The following is a 20,630-nucleotide window of genomic DNA, read 5'->3' as shown; positions in this document are numbered from 1 at the left end:
TTTGGAATCATTTCTTGAAGTGAAAATATAATAATGCCTGAAAATGTAAAAAAGGTGTTTTACCTGATAGAAACAGATGCTATGTTTTCAGGCAATGACACATTATTACTCATATTACTTTATTAATGAAGTAAAAAGCTGAACGACTGTTATTAGTCATTACAATACAGAATACCCGATGATGTCAGTTTGGACATCCAGATGCTATGCTAGGATAGCACACTGTTGCTAAGGATGCTCTGATCAACGTTCAAGCAGTCTGGTAAATTGAACACCTTCAGCAGTGGCCTAAAAAACACGTATTTTACGTCTGATACTATTTGAATATTACAAAAAAGAATAGGAGAAGAAGAACAGGAAAACAGCACAAGAGGAGGAATGAAAAAGACACAGCGAGCTAGAGGACAGAGAAATCAGCAGAAGAAAAGAGACAGGAAGTAAACACTAAAGAAACACCTTAAGGGATAATAAGAAAATAACATATTTATTAGGCTGGCTGGCTGCACATTATCCATTGCTTGTCGAACAACAATAACAAGAGCGAGATGATTCCTACCTGACAGCTTGAAAACTTCAAAGAAGCGGGAGAAGAACATGGGCCACGTCTCCCGGGCGTAGTCCACCATCTCCGCCTTCACAGAGTCCGCCTTCTGTCTTGAACTCACATAAGGACCCTAGGGTGTTGAGAAAAGCAGACAGGAACTTTAAATCTACTCAGAGCGGCGAGGCTCAATGTGTGTCCGGTGCTGTGAGGGACTGACCTGAGCGTGAGCAGAGCTGACCATCTGCACCCACTTGGCCTCGGACTTGGCCTCCAGCAGAGAGCTGTTGATGCAGTCCTGCACAGCTTCCTTCACATGTTCTGCACTGCTCTCAGAGCCATGCTGGATGTACACATGTTTTGCAGTGAGCTGAACCAAATCATCCTCCTGTGGAAGTGAAACGTAGAGAAACAAGTCAATCAGTGGTGGTCCGTCAGAGCCAGCAAGGCCTTCTATCAGAATCCCTCAATAACCTTTTAATATATTTTCATTAACATGTATTACATTATTTCCAATAGTCTATTCTCTTCATTTTATAGCTTTCTCTGAGTCCAGTAATGGTTGTTAATGTTGGAGCTTTTATCCAATCCTATTTAATTCAGAATGTGTTGCTAGGTCAAATCAATCTGCACTGAGGCCTTCAGAATCAACAGTGCTGGTGCTTGTGAGTCAAAACAAATGGAAATGAAATTGTTGCATTGACCAATCAGGTCAATGCTCAGATAATCTGTCCAACAGAGTAATTGAACTCTTCTTGAGGAAAGAAAGGAGGATGGATTTTGAGTACAAATAATCAAACGTATTGGTGAGTATACTATCATGACTTTCATTTAAATGTTTTCATATTTTCTTGTCATTTTATTAAGTAAATATTGATGCAGTTCTGCTATGGGTTTCTTGCTTTAGTAATAGAGTGGCGAAGTCCCTCCCCTTCCGGTTGAGCCCCATGGGACCTTATTTCGGAAAAGTTATGCATTGAAGTCAATGGAGAGAGAAAGATTATCTTTCGATCCCGTTTGAATTGTGCCACGAATTACACATATGATGTTTGTCAATTTAAAAGATAATTTTGCAAGTCAAAAAAAAAAAATGTGCCGTAAAACTGTGAAGTAACACATTTGTTTGTGTGAAACGCTAAATGAACTACATCTCTCGTCAACCACACACGTCACCAAGATGGCCGTCACTACTGTCTTGTCAACAAACGATTGACTATCACCACAATGAAACACGTCCTGAAGAATGTCATGCAAAGCTGCCTGCCTGCCTTCCTTTGATTCTCTCTGAACTGCCTGGTCGTTTTAATGTTTAATGTCAACCATTTGTGCAGATAGCATGAAGTAGAAAAGATCGCCGATGCTAACGTTAGCGTTAGCATTTCTCCCCCGGAATTAAATGGTGTATTATAGAATGATCACACCGGTGACAGTACTATTCAAAGGGTTCACGAAATATGACTACTACTCTTACTGTTTAACATTTTGGGTTACTTAATGTTACTTCATGTTAAGGCTAATAAAAATGACAAGGCTGTAATGCTAACTAACGTGCTAGCTACTAGCTAGGTAGCTAACTTGATCAAGCCACTCCTGGTCGTTTCATCAGACGGGAAGCAAAAGAACGAGCAAGACCCATTGCTGGTATAATAACAACCTGGTACTAAGCACACAGGCATCTTGTTAAAGTTATCTTATCTTAGCCAGCGCCATATAGATAGATTCTATCTATATTGCGCTGATCTTAGGTATCTGAATGGTGGAGGTAAACAATTGTGACATCACTTACGCGACTCTGGGATTTGTAGTCTTTCTAGTTACGTATTTTTCATAGTCTTATATTTCAACAGTTTTACGACAAACTGTGACTTTTTTGACATGGAAATGATTTTTTAAGATTGACAAACATCATATGTGTAATTCATGGCACAATTCAAACGGGATCGAAAGATAGGTTTTCTCTCCCCATTGACTTCAATGCATAATTTTTCCGAAATAAGGTCCCATGGGGCGGAAGTAAGTGGGAGGGACTTCGCCACTCTATGGCATTCATTCTCGCTACATAAGATACCTGTCTGTGATGCAACGCCCTGTTATACTGCGTTTCTGGATAATATTGATGGTTTCTATAGTGACGTAATAATGATGGTATTAAAAAGTGGATGATTCAGGTAGGACACTATTGAAGGCTAAGGTGTGAAATTCACGGCCCGCTACTGAAGGCCAATGTATATCTCACAATAAAAGTACAGGCAGGAAGAAGACCTAACTTTAAAGAGGTCCTATTCTGCTTTTTGGGGTTTTCCTTTTCCTGTAGAGTGTGATATAGGTTTGTGTGCATGTAAATGTACAACAAAGGCTATCATCCCTCTTCCCCCCCCTGCCTGAAACTCCTCCGTTGGACTCCTTTGTTTACTTCTGTAACATAGTGACATCATCACGTAACACTCGCGCTTCTATTGGCTAGCGGTCCAACAAATTGTACGTGATAGGCTAAAGGGTGGGTAAATCTATAATTGGTTGACCAATCACAACAGAGCTAGCCAGCTAACCAATCAGAACAGACTGGGCTCTGGTTTCAGACAGAGGGTGAAAAGTGGTGCTGCAGCACAGACAGTATGAGAAAAATAAAGAGCTTTTTGAACATTAAAGCATGAAGACATGTCCCAGTAGAGACACTACATACTGATATACACCTGAACATCAGCAGGAGAGGACTCTTTAAAGTAGAGACACTACATACTGATATACACCTGAACATCAGCAGGAGAGGACTCTTTAAAGTAGAGACACTACATACTGATATACACCTGAACATCAGCAGGAGAGGACTCTTTAAAGTAGAGACACTACATACTGATATACACCTGAACATCAGCAGGAGAGGACTCTTTAAAGTAAAGACACTACATACTGATATACACCTGAACATCAGCAGGAGAGGACTCTTTAAAGTAGAGACACTACATACTGATATACACCTGAACATCAGCAGGAGAGGACTCTTTAAAGTAGAGACACTACATACTGATATACACCTGAACATCAGCAGGAGAGGACTCTTTAAAGTAGAGACACTACATACTGATATACACCTGAACATCAGCAGGAGAGGACTCTTTAAAGTAGAGACACTACATACTGATATACACCTGAACATCAGCAGGAGAGGACTCTTTAAAGTAGAGACACTACATACTGATATACACCTGAACATCAGCAGGAGAGGACTCTTTAAAGTTGAGACACTACATACTGATATACACCTGAACATCAGCAGGAGAGGACTCTTTAAAGTAGAGACACTACATACTGATATACACCTGAACATCAGCAGGAGAGGACTCTTTAAAGTAGAGACACTACATACTGATATACACCTGAACATCAGCAGGAGAGGACTCTTTAAAGTAGAGACACTACATACTGATATACACCTGAACATCAGCAGGAGAGGACTCTTTAAAGTAGAGACACTACATACTGATATACACCTGAACATCAGCAGGAGAGGACTCTTTAAAGTAGAGACACTACATACTGATATACACCTGAACATCAGCAGGAGAGGACTCTTTAAGTAGAGACACTACATACTGATATACACCTGAACATCAGCAGGAGAGGACTCTTTAAAGTAGAGACACTACATACTGATATACACCTGAACATCAGCAGGAGAGGACTCTTTAAAGTAGAGACACTACATACTGATATGAACCTGAAAATGTGCAGAATAAGTCCTTATCAATAAAACCCCAAACCTTTTTACTCTGGTACTCTCCGAACTTGAGGCCGTGGATGATCTGTTTGTAGATGAGCTCTGTGCTGATCTTGTCCTCTTTGCAGTCGTGCCAGGGGGTGAAGACCTCCTTGCGGAAGAAGAGCCGCCAGGGAGCGTGCTGCTCCTGCCCCCCCCTCCCTCTTCACCTCCTGCTCACACTGGGAGATGGCGTCCATCACGTGCTCCCGGCCGCTGCCCAGAGCCCACACCTTCAGGACAGGTCAGCGTGTTAAGGTATGGATTTGTAGGTATTTTAAAATCACTAAAACATGAAGTGGCATATTAGGACCTTTCTAAGCGGGAAGAAAAGTTCAAAACCAAATGATTTTTAACTTCCAAAAGAATATTGGATATTCTTTGATAGGTACATATAGAAGTAAAAACTCACAAAAATGTAATATTCTCTGAGATTAAAGTGCAAAAGACCGTTCTCGCTTTGCAAGGGCTAAATCAACCTTATTACAATGAATAATTATGATGAATGAGAATATATGAGTTTTTCCTTGTAAAATGACCCCTTTAATCTGAGAGAGTTTTTCATCTGAATTACTCACCTACCATGGCCCAGTCATTTTATTATTTATTACAATAAAAATGGACCCCATCTGTCTACATTGTAAAGTGTATTTACATGCAGAAAAGGGATGAATAGCAGCTATGGGGCATACGCTACATAAGCTACTTTGACTTAATGCTGACATGAGTCTTAACTTATCAAAGGCAAATAAAAAATATAAATAAAATATCTTGTAAAGAACAAAGTACAAAGAATCGGTGAGATCATTTTATAATAGCAGATCTCCTTATCGCCTACTACAGGAATATTTACACCTGAGGATGGAACTGCGCACCTTTTCGTACAAGGCGACGTAGACAGAAAAGCCAAATGTGTCTTTGAGTTTGATTTTGTTGGAGAGCAGTTGGCAGATCTCTCTGGAGGTGGAGGAGGAGTCCACCGGCAGGTTGATGGAGCGTCCATCCATCAGGTTCACAGACACGATCATGGGCTTCTTTGTCTTGGTTGCCTATCACAGAGCAGGCAAACAAATCATGTTGATTAAGCAGCATTGATATAAACTGTGCGTGTGAAGTTCATTCTGTTGACAGCGAGGTTTACAATGGGAACATTAGAACAGGGGTAGCTGTGCACTTCATCCTCTTGTGGCCGAAATAAGCATTACAACAACAAAACCTTCGGTATGTCCAATACCCATAAAACCACACTATGTCTTATCCCTTAAAACATGTAGTACGTCCAAATACATCATTTTCTAAATACAGGATTTGCTTCTGCATCCAGTCGCAGTTTGCAGAATGAAACCTAGAATGGTTTTCTGGCTGTTCAGACCCACAATCCTTTGCACAGCAAATACATGAGCAAAAGGGTCAAAGTCTTGCTGTGTAAGGGCAGCTGCTGTACGCACTAAATGTAAAAAGAAGGTATATGATTTGAAATACTATCTAGACCAAAGATATAACAATTCCCCGGCTAATTTCTTTTTTTCTCAGAAAGTTATCTAGCGAAATAAATATATTTAATTTCATATTTTGAAACTTTTGCCATTTGTGTTTAGAAAAAGCCACTCACTTTGAAAACCCTCCTAGTTAAAACACCTTTTGGTTTATAAACAACGTAGGAATTTAAGACGGTTTTTCAGAATAATCCTTCTGTTTAGAGAATGGATCAGAACACTAGGCTGCTGTAGCTGTGATTTTTAATTCTACAACTTCTATAAATGCAATGCATATGAACACATTTAAAATAATAGCATGAGCATATTATGGGAGTGGCAGTACCTGCAGCTCCAGCCAGGCTGGAGGCTCCCCCCGCACTCCGTTCTGCACGGTGCGCCGCAGCCTCTCTGCACAGTACGGGGCGTAGCCTCCTGGAGCGAACCGGATGAAGCTCTGCAGATACTGCCGAGGCAAGAGATGAGAAGAGGTGAGAGTCATCACACAGCATGCTACACACTGATCAGAGATCTGTGTTTACCCTAATGAAGCGATCACTGGGGGGGAAGACTCCCAGGCAGAGGGACAGCAGGATCCAGCCGCGGAAGTAGCTGTTGCGATTGTTGTTGTCTTGAAGCTGCTTGCAGATCTGACAGTAAATCTCATCCCTGGACAGACAACAGAACACATACTGTAATAGTAGAGAGTTTACGGTAAGACACTAGGCACATACATTTTGAATCACTGGTAAGAGTTTGGGCTATTTTGAATTCATTACATGCCTTTTTTTCAGACTAGCAGAAAGAAGGCATCCAAGGGCTTTATGTTGCCAACTTTGTATCTTTGTTTTCTAAATGAGATTATTTTAAACCTGTTCTAATGACTTTTTTTCTAAAACTATGCTGATTCAACAATCTGCACTTGAGTATCACTTGCATACACCAAACTGTCACTCCTATCTATATTCTAAAGGTTTGAACAGATGTTCATAAACCATTCATAGCCAGGCCTATACAACATTTCATTCCTAAAAACATGGCTATTCTATGACTGTTGACTATGTTTGTTTATTTATGTTTGAATACAAATATATCCCCCTTAGTAAAAACCTTAGACAGCTAAATGAAACTTGACTTTTGAACCTGGCGTGATTCAATGTGCAGACTACTGTTCTGGAAGTGATTGCCCATATTTAATAAGGAAATACTTAATTCAAACATAACAATTCAGTAAATGTGTAATAAAAGAAAATCATTGTCTATATATATAAGTTTATTGGTGATATTGGATTTATGTGACTTTTAAATGGATCTTCTGTTACCTAAGGTCACGTCTGACGATGGCATATCCCACGATGATGTGGAGTTTTTCCAGTGAGGTCAGCGGCCGGTCCAGGGTGGGTCCCTCCCCCTCCATGAGGTCCCCGTCCTCCTTCACACTCTGCAGGGTGGGAGGCTTGGACACTTCCGTCAGATCGTCAGACTGAAAGAAAGAAGACATCCCTCAGTATATAAGTGACAGAATAAAACTTCACAGCAAGTCAGAATATTTCTTCGTCCTACACCTCACCTCTTCCACGATGATGGAAGGTTTCCTGAGGCTTGAGGTGGGTTTGGGGGGTGCATTTTCTGTAGCAGTGGAAGCTTTTCTGTTTCTGGTCAGTAGGTCAGTGAATGTGGAACCCTTCCTGGTTCGAGGGCTCCCCTCTGGTACAGTGTACACCTTGGGGTTTGCTGCATCTGCAGGCACAGCAGAAGGCTTCCTGTTCCTGGCCAGCAGGTCTGTGAACATGGAGCCCTTCCTGTTCTGTCCTGGTTCCTCGGGTACTGTGGAAGGCTTCCTTTCCTTTTTATTCCTCAGCACCCTCTAAAACATTCAACAGGAAATACATTTTAAATATATGATAAATGTACAATGTGTATGAAAGGTCATTGTAGATTCATATTTTGTATTTGGGCATTAGGGTTATATTAAAAAACTATATGTGATAGTCATAGATTTTCCAGAGAAAAAGTGGATTTACTCAAGAGATAAGAGATAAAACTATTTCACAGACTTTCCAGGAAGAAAGCCAACAATTGCAAGAAGAAAAGGGTTTCAAGGAACCACACCGATTCACTGTGTAAGAATGGATCAGGTAACACTTTTATCTGCAGTGGAGGACCTAAGCACATTTAACTTTGCAGTCAATGTGTGATTGTTTTCTCGTGAATTTCTTCCTTTGATCTCAGAGTTGGTCTTTTTTATCCACGTTTGTTTCTCCTAAATGAACGACTCTAACTAACCCCCTCCAACTGTTCTGTACATTTTAAACAAAAGTTTGACCTACAATGGCCCTAATACAACATGATTTTACACAATGTAAATCTACAAAATGTCATAATACTGCTCTCTGTCAGGATATGTACCTGATCCAGGCCAACCATGTGGCTGAGGCGTCGGTCCTTTCTGGAGATGAGCTCCTGCGGCATGAAGCGCTCCTGCGTAGAGCTGCCTCGAACCTGCTTCTTGGGCTCAGGGAGGTCTCCCAAAAACCTCAGGATGATCCACCACACTGTCATGGAAGCCTGAAGGTAACATCACAGAAACACAATGGTAAGTTGATGGCCAACAAAGACGTTCCTCGTATAAGAACCAGAAAAATGATGAATTAACGTAGTCTAAGGGAAGCACCAGGACATCTCCTTCATCTTCGTGGTAGAGCAGGGGCTGCCGCAGCCTCTGGCGGATGTGGGTGTGGGTGGCTGCACCCTGGAAGTACATAGAGGCAAATTTGGAGAAGGAGTACTCATCCAGATCGTCATCATCGTCGCCTCTGGGAAGATCTTCCTCCATGGGGACGTCGTCGATGTCTATCTCCTCAGTAATTGTCTTTTTCAGCTCAAATTTCTGAAAACAGAGCAGACATGCAGTGACTGACTTCACAAGGAAATCCAAATTTGCAAAGCCTTTTTTTTTTATTCAAACCTCAAATCCTACAGGGGCTTGCCCCTCTTGCCCCCCAACCACTACAGGCAGGAAATCAAAAATGCTGTCCACCATCTCCTGGTCTGTGATGGCCTCATTCTGAGCTTTGGTCTCCATCTCCTTCTTCCGCCTCAGCACTTCCTCCAAATGTTTCTGTCTCTCCAAAATCACCCGCCGTTCTTCTTCTTTCTCTTTGGCAGAGAGGTACATCTGAAAGAAGACAAAAGAAGATCAGGGATAAAGCTTCCTGCTCAGTCAAAGTAACCAAAGTACCAGAGGTGCCACTCACATCCATGGCTTTAGGGAATGAATATTACTGTACATACATAATTACACTAAAACAGTAGGTTTTTTATATTCATATCATATTTAAATTGAAATTGTTGTTATACTGACATTTACTAAATGTAAATAAATATGTGGTAAAATAAGGCGAAGGACATCTGGAGCATGACGTGGTGTTGATGAAAGGTTACATGAACTCCTCTGATAGGGAGGCTGGGTGACGTCAGAGAACTGTAACAGATAACCAGCAGGGACTTTGACCACCATCAGGTGTCACTTAGAGACAGTTCTTCTGGTTAAACTTACATCTGTTTTCATCTTTCTGACTGCTTTTCTGGCCAGCCCCCCCCTGGTGTGTGCCTGCAGGAGGATCACAGCGTCTCTCTTGCGCTTCCATTCCTTCTTGGCCAGGTATCCTCTGACTCGGGCCTGCAGCACGACGGCCGCCTCACGCTTCTTCTTGTACAGGAAGTGAAGTTGGCGGGATCGGACCTGAGCCTGCAGCCTGGCAAAGCCGTGCTGGACCTAGAGTTGGAACAGCATTGAAGAGGGAATGCATGATTCCCTGCATTTCCTATTAATAGATGGCAATGTGTGAAACAGTGACTCACCACTTTGTACAGCTTTCGGCCTTTGTGTCCTCTCCAGTGCTTCTGAATGACAAGAGCAGCTGCCTTTTTCCTCAGGTATTCCCTCCTTTAGAGGGAAAGAGTCATACAGACATGAGGATGCAAGTCACATAAGCGAAATATAAATGTCATTTCCAAGCTTTTTTCCCCCAAACCTGTATCTGTATCCTCTCAGGACTTTCTGGATCAGAAGTGCTTTCACATTAAGTTCTTTCATCCGCTCCAGTTCCAGCATAGTGTCATGGAAGTCCTGAAAGAAAACAGTAACACGTTTTTTTATTTTTTTGTTGGTGGAGATATTTATTTCCTACAATATATATACTATATATATATATATATACATAAGTTCCCGTTGTAATTACCATTAGGTAAGTAGGATTCAAACATTCTAACATGAGCTAATTAACAATAAACAGCTGAAGCTGGTGTGGGTGACATAGTTTTGCGGATATTTCGATAAACCTGTCGGACTGAAATAAAGCAAAGTTGTGTTGTTCCCCAGGATATGAATATGTGCACTCAATGTCCGTCTGATTGTTGTTTAGACATTGCACTTAGTAACACAAAGAACAGGTGTTTTGAGGAAAACATTCCAGTCTTGGATGATTGTGATACAAGCACTGACATTTTAGGAGCCACACCAAGCTAAAAGTTATATTCGGCTTTCTCTAATAATATAAATAAAAATCTATTTGAATTTGTAAAGCTGGATTAGTTGTTCTGAACTGTAATTACTTAAACAGTACACTACACAGCAAGTATTACAAATTCAACATAAGGTATCAGCATTGGTCAGATTTTGCAATTAGTTTTGAGTTGCATACAACACACACATATGTATCAGTAACAACAGACTGTACAATAAGCACCTTGAGGAATATCTTGGTCTTGCCAATCTTCCAGTCGCCCTCTCCACTCAGCACAGATTCACAAATGCTTTCACAGCATTTCTGTTTACTTTCCTGTGAGAGCAAAAATATCCATAATTCAAACCAGAGAGAGAGGATAAGCAAAGGTGTAAGGAAGTGATGATAAAAATGATCAAACCTCCAACTTACTTTTTTGGGATCACAGAGGGACGTTCTGAGAAGCACACGGTAGCGAATTAAAAACTCCTCGAATGTGTATCGTACGGGATATCCAGCTTTCCGGATCCTGATGGTCTCCATCATACCAGAGTAACGGAGCTGGCGCATGCACAGCTCTCTGTCGAACAGCTGAGACACAGGAAGCACATCTCATTCACTGTTGGTAGATAATTAAATATGTTGGTTTGGTTGGAGTGAATGCAGCTTCTTTTCTCACCATGGGTTTCTTGAAGTCGTTGGGTTTAATGCAGCGTATGAAATATGGCTGGCACACAGTCAGCGTTTTCATCAGGGAATCCAGAGACTGACGGAACTGGCCGGTCAGGGTCGGCACACGCTTCTTGCCATCACTCGCTTGCTGCCAGACACAAACAAATGTCAGATAGTGTTGGTAATTACATCAACTAATGTACTACTTTATCTATTGCTGAAGCTCAAAGCTGCTCTGACCCGGAGGCTGCTGCTGGCCGAGGTGATGATCATCCTGGGGTTCACACTGCTCTTGATGGTACTGGAAGACAGCACATCGTGAAAGGCCTGTTTGAGGAGTTTGTTGGTGGAGGTCTCCACCAGCTGGATCAGATCTGAGCTGAGGGCGTCGCGGTTTTTCTCAAGAAAACCTCAAAGCAAGACAGACACAATAAAAACATCACATAGGACTTGCACTAGAATGACTTGCTGCTTCTAAAAGCTCTAAAAGTACCTTTTGAGTCATAGAAGACTTCTCCAGCAAAATGTTTGATTCCAAACTGTGTCTCATAGTTGTTCTTGGGGGGAATATAGATGACCCCTTTACCATGGACCTGATTCATCTTTTGGAGCAGTGTGGCATCTGTGCCCTAAAAAATAACAACAAATTAAAAGGTAAAACCTGATTTGCTCTGTTTTAAAATCTGATGAGATACGAGGAGGATACAGACCTTGGGGAAGTTACTCTCCTCATCGATAAGCGCCATCATGTTCAGAGACTTGTTGGCCAACACGTCCAGGGTGCTTTGGTTGTCTTGGTATTGGATGTGCTGCCAAACAATGTTTTCACGGGAATACTCGTCCTGCTCCAGCTTGAAAACGTGCCTGACGAAGAACTGCTGCAACTGCTCGTTAGCAAAGTTGATGCACAGCTGCTCAAAGCTGCCAACAGTCCAAAGAACAGCACAAGAGGAAAGAACGATGGGGGATTTAGTCAATTTGTCTCAACAATGCAGCCTCACTCTAATGTCATGGGAGTTGTTGTGAACCTGTTTTTGGCGAAGTTCTCAAAGCCGAAGATGTCGAGCAGGCCTATCGACTGTCGGACCTCTTTGGAATCCTCAGCTGGCTTGTAAACGGCAGCGTTGATTTTGCCCACAACCCAAAGGAACAGTCTTCCATAAATAGCCTGGAAAATAATATAGAGAATATGTTACCTACGTATTTTACGTAACACCAATCACTTTAATAAAAAACATCACAAAATATCGAAATGTCATAAATGTTGACTCAAACTCCTATGTTCTTGCTTTCAGGCTATGGTAAATGACTCTGCTCTTAGTTGGATTTGTAGCTTTATTTCTGGCTTATCTGTTTTTAGTACTTGTTGCCAGACTTCTTAAGCTGCTGTCTTGGCCAGGTCTGCCATGAAAAGAGGAGGCCAAACTTGGGTAGGCTATTTAAAAATCATGCTCAGAAGCTGGTCAAAATGTTTGCATATTGTATAGTAGATTCATTCTAATATATTAGCATGTATCTTTATCATGTTAACATGATTTAATGCTGAACGTTGCTACAATGCTAAATGTATATTAGCTAGTGTAGCATGTACACTAACAGATAATACAATACTAGCCGTGACTGCTAAAGGTACATAAAAGCATTCATTTAGCATTAGCATAAATCCTCACATATGTAACATATACAGCAGCAGTCAAACATGTGAACCCTATTTGACTGCTGCTGTAATCCATATTATGGCAAGACTCAACTGAGTGAAGAGAAACGACCGTCCATCATCACTTTAAGAAATGAAGGCCAGTCGATCAGGAACATGTCAAGAACTTTGAATGTATCCTCAAGTGCAGTCGCAAAAACCATCGAACGCTATGATGAGACTGGCTCTCATGAGGACCCCCCCCCGGAAAGGAAGATAAAGAGACACCTCTGCTGCAGAGAATAGATACATCAGTTAGCAGCCTCAGAAACTGCAAACCAGGGGGGGGGGGCTGGTGACACTGTGGGGGATTTATTCAGAATTCAAGGCACACTTAACCAGCATGGATACCACAGCATTCTGCAGTAGCCAGCTAAATATAAATCATATTCTGGATTTTTTTTTAACACTTTTTTGTTTACTAGATAATTCCATGTGTTCTTTTATTGTTTTGATGTCTTCAATATTAATCTACAATGTAGAAAACATTTAAATAAATAAAAAACTTTTGACTGGTAGTGTATGTGACAGCATGTTAACATTATTCAATAATACTAAATGTTACTAGGATGCTAACATTGGTTAGTAAATGAATGAACAAGTCAAATTGAGGACATTTGCTTTTGTTAATGTGATGGATGTTTTGCTATCCTAACTGGCTCCTAATTGGAACAAAAAAACGCACTTAAGAGTTTTACTTATGCATCAGTACTTACAATGATGTTGCTTGTTTGAGGTGAATATGTCAGCACAGATGTTGTTGTCCTTAGTTTGAATCTTTATGGTTTATTGCACTTATTGTAAGTCGCTTTGGATAGAAGCCTCAGCTAAATGCTATGTAATGTAATGTTGAGTTACTAAGCTTAAGGTTTAAAAACCCAACAAACACATATTTTACAGGCACCTATGAGGACATGATCTCTTCTGTCATTGAAGGAGTTTCAGAGACCTGAAGATAAACTGATATTGAATGTAAAGTCTGAGAAGTCCTCAAACGGCCACATTACATTAGGTTTAAATTGTTGCCTAAGGGTGGTACAGAATTAAAAAGTTTCTCGGTTTTATCATCCATCACTTTTGTTCTCTGATGTGTATGAGCATTATATCATCACAAGGTTGGTTTAGTTTTTGTTCAAATAAGCTGCATTTGCTGCAAATCATGGATCAAGAGTGATGTGACCTTGACGAAGGCGTCCCTGCAGTCCACCGCCTGGGCCGAGGCCAGAGGTTTGGTCACACTCTCTCTGGCTGTCATGAAGGAGCGCTGAGTCAGACTCTTCTCCAGCGCTTTGGGATCCACCTGAGGTAAGAGGCAAACACAGTAAGAACAGTTCATCTCAGCACCTTAGTTAAGATTTGTAAAAAAAAAAATCATACCTCCAAAAGTTGGCTGGCCATTTTGAAATGGGATGATTGGAGGATGTCACAGCCCTCTAGGTTATTTACTATGGTGGCTGAAAGAATGCAAAACAAATATAAGTAATGGCTAAAAAATGCAACTATATACAGTATGTGTGTTGGTGTGCATATCCCCTCGTATGGTGCTGTCTTTACCCTCGTAGGCCACATTGCCGAGGTGCAGGATAGCAGCGAGCAGCCTGGAGACTTCCCAGGAGTCATTGTCTGTGAACATGAGGATCTTCAGAGCTGAGCGGAAGTGGGCGTATTCCTTCACATCATCACGTCCTTCACAGCTGGTGCATTTACCCTGGGGATATGATCACATGGTTTACAGCTTAATTACTGCTTGATTTGAACCTTGATCTTGTAATATGAGATTAACTGGCTCTTTTGTATCTTCAGTATCCATCACACTTATATAAACATTTCAGTTTGCCAAAGTACTCCAGTACCATGGTCAGATAGTTGTACTCCGCAGCGTTCCCAAGGGAAAGAATCTTCTTCTGCTCGGCTGGCATTCCCATCAGCATGCAGTAAAAGATGTGGTAGTTCCTCTCCTCCGGCGCCTGCATGTGGACCAACATGTTTATCACAAGAACATTTGAACTGTCCCAATGTACTGCTCTTGCAAATATTCTGCTCATAACACATTTTTCTACCTGACGACAAACTCGCGACTTCTCCAGAAGGTACTGCTCAACGCGGGCCCCCTCAATGGCCCCCCCCTTGGTGAAGTTGACGTCAATGTACTTTCCAAATCGACTGGAGTTATCGTTACGAATGGTTTTGGCATTACCAAAGGCTGAGAAGAAAACAACACAGCAGATTAAGCGAAACAGGTGACTCAGCAGATTCTGAAGACTGTTTTATAGTTTCAGACTTTTTGCCCGTACCCTCCAGGATGGGGTTTGCTTCCAGGATCTGCTGCTCGATCCAGGAGTGCTGTCCGCTCACTGCAGCCAGGAACTGCAGCATGAGCTTGGTGCTCTCCGTCTTCCCTGCTCCTGACTCTCCACTGATGGGGAGACAGAAGTGACACATGCAGAGGAAATTCATTTAATAAGGTAGCTTTTGAAAAAATAAATGTTACTTTATAATGATATTTAGAGTAAAAACAATAGGATTCATTCATATCAAGTACTTAAAAATACACAAAACATTTTGTACAACACACATGAATACATGAACGACAAACAAGATGCAATGAAATGCAAAGAGGAAATCTGAAGAAGCTATTGAACAGGGCTTATTCAGGGCCTCAGTCTGGGGCAACAATATTATTCAATATTTAAATTATTTACCGTCTTTAAAATGCCTTTCACTGTTTCTAAGCTAAATGTCTGTTTTAAACCCCTGTCAACATTGTTTGAAAATTATCAACATCAATTGAATTTCCCCCCCCCCCTGTATGCTTTTAATGGTTGAATCCATTTATATGCAGACACACGTGAGCAAGCACTTTATGCTCGATGGCATGGTTGCAATTCTTTAAAAGTTGCCTCCAACAACTAAAGCTTTACCTGTTGTAATTAAGAAGGAATCTTCACATCTATCCAGCCCTCAGGAGCCTTAATAACCCCACAATGCAGTGCTCTTACATATCCCTACTATGTATGGTACCCTCGGAAAATCAGCTTTCATTTCTTTGCACCTTACAAATGGAATAATCTTCAAAATACTTTTGGACATTTCACATTAATACGTTTATCAATTACAGTTTATTATCATGACAGTTAAATATGAATATTGTACATTTGAATTTTGCCCATTTGACATTTTCATATTGTAATCTTAATGTGAATGTCTTGCTTGATTTGTTGGCTCTTGCTATCCTGTATTTGTCTCCAGTAGCTTTTCTATGGTATCTCATGGTAATGTTGGCTGTGAACATGAGTATTTGTATCATCAATTCATCCACCATAGCTTTTCTCTAAAAACCAATAATTGTTTGGTCCATAAACTGTCAGACATTCAGTTTACTCTTAGAAATCAGTGATAATACATATTTGTATTGCAGCCACATCATTTGACTCACAAATGGGGCCGCTTTATAATGTTGTCTATTATATGTAAGTATACATTTTCACACTATCTTCTTGTGTATTGTAAACGGGGCACTGCAAAAGAGAGTCTGCTCTCAGTGGGTCTCCCTTCTAAAAATGAAGGCTTATTTGATGAATGGATGATTTGAAGCAGAACTAGTGATCAGGACCAGCGTCTGACTGAAGCCCACCTGATGACGCAGCACTGGTTCTTCTTGTTGCGGCGCATGTTGAAGAAGCAGCTGTCTGCGATGGCGAAGACGTGCGGTGGCAGTTCACCCAGCCGGCGGTCTGTGTACAAGTGCACTTGCTCCGTGGTGTAGATGGGCAGCAGCTGGTATGGGTTGACTGCCACCAGAATGGAGCCTGTGTATGTCTTAAAACAGAGGGGGGTTAAGTTAGACACAGTAGAGGAATATGTTTGTGTACATGAGCATAAACAAGTTACTGTGTTGTAGGCACAGCATTAAGCCAGGGACCCCAGGGACCCCATTGACCCCCGTTTGGTCATGGCCGCAATGCATCATCTGCATGTTCTAAATATGATCTAACAATTTCATGGACGGATTCAAATCATGAACGCTGTGTTAAGCGCCGCGGGTTATAACACAAAGAGATGAAAGCCTTTGTACATTTTGCCCCCAGGATTTAGCAATAGTATTTTTATGCAACACAATGATTCATAACTGAACACACACTGCTGAGCTTTGTGGAAACAGAAACACTGGGATGTTCTCTTTCAACAGAGGCTCATTTGTCTCTATGGAGACGAACAGCACTGTGATAAAGCACAGGCCAAAGTCTGAAATAGAGGAGCCAATCACAGCAAGTAAGCATTTCACAGCAGGTTATGGACCTCATAAAACTAGGTGGTGCCGAGGGAACAGAAACCTACATAGATGGTGCCTTCTTTGTGTCGCACCAGGAGGTTCCTGAGGAGCCCGGCCTCGTGCATGTCCCCCAGCCTTATCATGTCATCCACACCCTTCACAGAGGTGGGGTGCATGGGCCGCACGGTGCCCTCCGTCTTCTTGCTCACCTTGTGCTCCTGTATGAAAGTTACAAAAGGGTTTACATTATATAATAAGTCATGAACTCATTTTTCTGGAAGTGAAAAAAAGTGGGTTTTGTACCTTTCCCTCATCATCGATCAGCCGGAGCTGTCCGGTGTCTGACACCTTCACCTCCGCCCCAATCGGCACCCCGATACTGGAGTCCACCCACACAAAATCACCCTAGTTGGGGCAACAAACAATTATTATGGTGCTGACAAAGACTACTAGTTCTCAATCAAAATGTCTGAGTAATTTTAGGATCATGTATAAATATTACAAAGATACTTGTTCTTACCTTACTCAAATGCAGCATAGCAAACCCTGGATAAGACTGCAAAGGAATGTGAAAATGTCATCTTCTTTATTAAGATTCAGCCCAGTGACAGTAACCCAAGAACACCTCAGTAAGCTATAACAGTGTGCCACAACTTATGTATGACAACTAGCCGGAGATAACATACAATAGCAAAACAACTGTATTTTCAGAAGGCAGTTTGGGGGTTCTCCGATTGTCATTTTGACATGACACTTGAACATGAAAAACCCAATTATACACAATTTAAATGCAATTTTCGGTTTCCATAGATCTATCATTTTAACACTCTAAAGATCACAATGGAAAAGTACAAAATAAATACACATCATCATAACTGTGTTACCTTGTTCGAAACAATAAGTGTCAGATCTGAGGACAGCTGTCTTTGCTGCTGCTGTTCCTTGAATGACTGTGAAGCAGGAAGCAGGCAGTTTCCCAGCATACACCTCTTTATGGCTTTTTGACTTTGCACCTGCAGAAGGTAGAGCCACCAGTCACCAACCAGCCGACTCACTTCATATCATCAGAGCACCCTCAGCAATTGCAACTGTCATTCGCATCTAGATGTCTGATGATAACGTGAAGAGAAAACATGTTCCTTCCCCTTCAATTATTTAATCTGGATTATTTCATGTCTGCACTCACAATGGAAAAACAGTAGTACTGCCATTTACTATAAACCAAATAAACACGATATCTGTCTTTGAATAAATGGTAAAAAAATGTAAGAGTCTTTCTAAAAAAAGAAAATGTTATAGACATGACAAAAAGGATTTATTTGCTAATTGTCTTAGAAATATTGAAATGACTGACACCAGACATAAGTGTATTCTGTTGACAGTGCAAAAACTCCCGCTAAAAGGGAGAGTGGATTACACAAATGCCAGTAAAGTCACTTTTCCTGATACAGAAACTCAGGCCAGATACCGCCAATGCACTTCCTGTTTATCAAAGCAATTACGTTGTAAAGCAGATATTAAAGAGGGATGACTGGGCTCACTGGAGATAGGAGGATGTGATCATAAAACTGCTCATACCTTCTACTCATACACATTAGTGATGTGTCGGTCGCGAACGAGCCGGCTCAAAGAGCCGGCTCTTTTAAGTGAACGACGGGAGCCGGCTCGCGCCCGCGAACGAGCCGTTTTTTTTTGTTATTTTGTTGTTAAGTAATACAAGACAGAATGATATGATGATCTCCGCGCTACAGCTGCTCCGTGCATGCATGCAGTGACATGTAATATCCAGGATTGCTGTTGGATGCTTTGAGCATTGCATTTTTTTTATTATGCTGATGCTGTTACTGAGCATTGCCCCAATATATTTATTTTCACTATGTCATTTATTTATGCTTATCTTGGCCTCAGCAAAGATTTGATTTGTCAGCTTGTTGCTGTCTTTTTTTTCTTATGTTAATACCTGAAATAGAGCCCTGCTGTTTAGTCAGGGCCTTTTCTTTTAAATCTAATTTTAAAATGTCGATACAGTAGCCCCTTTATTTAAATGTCTATTGCTTAAGTTTTTATCTCAATCTCAATCTTTATTTATTTATATAGGCACATTAAAACAACCTTCAGTTGACCAAAGTGCTGTACAGGCAATACATATTAAATAACACAATGGGAGTACAATAATAAACAATTAATTAAAAACATGATAAAAAGCACAATACTAGAAAAATATTTAAAAAAAACACATACAAATGTAAAAATGTAATGTTCAACTAGTATTAAAAGCCAGTGCAAAGAGGTGAGTTTTTATGCTGAGATTTAAAAAGTTCAATAGACTCAGCAGTCCGGATATATACTGGGAGGCTGTTCCACAGTCTAGGAGCTGCAACACTGAAAGCCCTGTCACCTCGGGTTTTTTATAGGTGTTGCTATCTGCTTTGTGTAGCGTGGTTCAAGCAAGTCAGTGCATTCATTGGGTGGTATCAGAGAGATACAAGGGTCTGTAAATGCAATGAAAACTGGCCACAGCAAATAATTGATATTAAACATGTAATTTTTACTTTTGAATACTTCAGTACAAAGGATGTATTGAATAATTTAAGTGATATGTGTACACATATAAATCATGAGTCAAAACAGGGCTACATTTGATTGAATTATAAAAGGTATAATATGTAGTAAACTGAAGAGCCGTTTGGGAGCCGAAAGAGCCGGCTCTTCTTGGTGAGCCGAGCCAAATGATCCGGCTCACCAAGAAGAGCCGGAATTCCCATCACTAATACACATGAGACAGCATTTACCAATCATCACACATTAATCCCAAACCACGCCCTACACCCTACACACTACCCCTCCGTTTGCGCGTTCGCGCGGAGGGTCCGCCACATTAAGTGCTGTTCCAAACCAACGAGTGTGGAGAGGTGTGGAGGGGGAGTGGGCTATCAAGCCCTCAAACAGCGAGTCTGCATCGGTGCTGACTTGAGACTGGTCTCTACCTGACCGGAGTCACGCTGTGTGTGTCCGTCAGGAAACACGCTGTTTACAAGTAGTTCCAGCAAACATCCACTGATAAATTGCGATGTTAACAACCTCATGATAACCTCATATTTTTTTAACTTAGGATCATACCTGTGTTTAGTCTAGAAAAAGGTAAATGTGTGCATTTTATTATAAAGTTGTGTATATTTACAGACTGTTGCAAAAACTAAGAAGCTTATAAACATCAGGTTTAAAACTAAAAGAGCTTTACAAAAAAGTAACACAATGAAAGATGTTTGGAATTTTATTTGAGTTCTTTATTTACATTTTTTGTCTAAGAGATGCTGATTTGAAACCGTTGTTACATACAGTTACGGCATTTCCTGTTTCTGCCGGAGAGAGGGGAGTTTGTCCCAAAGCTTGCCGCTGTATCTACTCCCTCCATCTGACAGGAGGGAGCCTCGTTGAGCTGCGAGTGTGGCTACAGAGTACAGACGAGTTCACTCCGCCACGGAGGGGTAGGGTCGAGGGAGTGGTTTGGGATTGGGCCAGAATATACAGATTTGCCTTGATTAGGAAAATACCATCGAGGAAGAGACTCAAAATAAACAGAAAGTTAAAACAAAGAGCCAAAAAAGACTACAAAGAGATCAAATCACGAGGACTATGACAAATGAAAAACAACCATTGAGACACAAAAGGATCAAAGAGCCTGAACTTAAGTGTGTGTGCTCTGTG

General features: G+C 41.1%; 1 protein-coding gene across 1 annotated transcript in view; it reads right to left on the bottom strand.

The window, feature by feature from the left end:
• Positions 1-18,504, bottom strand: part of LOC117491072 (unconventional myosin-VIIa) — a 35,798-nt gene extending 17,294 nt beyond the window's left edge. Inside the window, 33 exon segments of the mRNA XM_034140917.1 lie at positions 557-674; positions 762-929; positions 4,303-4,455; positions 4,457-4,531; positions 5,174-5,347; positions 6,120-6,239; positions 6,316-6,442; positions 7,096-7,256; positions 7,344-7,640; positions 8,183-8,341; positions 8,448-8,663; positions 8,742-8,951; positions 9,333-9,551; positions 9,638-9,722; positions 9,811-9,905; positions 10,525-10,617; positions 10,714-10,872; positions 10,961-11,101; positions 11,194-11,363; positions 11,447-11,582; positions 11,664-11,874; positions 11,982-12,121; positions 13,830-13,949; positions 14,027-14,103; positions 14,204-14,357; positions 14,503-14,616; positions 14,710-14,852; positions 14,944-15,065; positions 16,284-16,468; positions 16,988-17,140; positions 17,226-17,327; positions 17,443-17,478; positions 17,807-18,504. Coding sequence (XP_033996808.1) covers positions 557-674; positions 762-929; positions 4,303-4,455; positions 4,457-4,531; positions 5,174-5,347; positions 6,120-6,239; positions 6,316-6,442; positions 7,096-7,256; positions 7,344-7,640; positions 8,183-8,341; positions 8,448-8,663; positions 8,742-8,951; positions 9,333-9,551; positions 9,638-9,722; positions 9,811-9,905; positions 10,525-10,617; positions 10,714-10,872; positions 10,961-11,101; positions 11,194-11,363; positions 11,447-11,582; positions 11,664-11,874; positions 11,982-12,121; positions 13,830-13,949; positions 14,027-14,103; positions 14,204-14,357; positions 14,503-14,616; positions 14,710-14,852; positions 14,944-15,065; positions 16,284-16,468; positions 16,988-17,140; positions 17,226-17,327; positions 17,443-17,478; positions 17,807-17,905 — 4,732 coding nt within the window. The 5' untranslated portion in view covers positions 17,906-18,504.
• Between the last annotated feature and the right edge of the window lie 2,126 nt (positions 18,505-20,630).

Source organism: Trematomus bernacchii, unplaced genomic scaffold (genome assembly GCF_902827165.1).
Source record: "Trematomus bernacchii unplaced genomic scaffold, fTreBer1.1, whole genome shotgun sequence".
NCBI classification, from domain to species: domain Eukaryota; kingdom Metazoa; phylum Chordata; class Actinopteri; order Perciformes; family Nototheniidae; genus Trematomus; species Trematomus bernacchii.
This window is presented reverse-complemented; position numbering and strand designations above follow the sequence as displayed.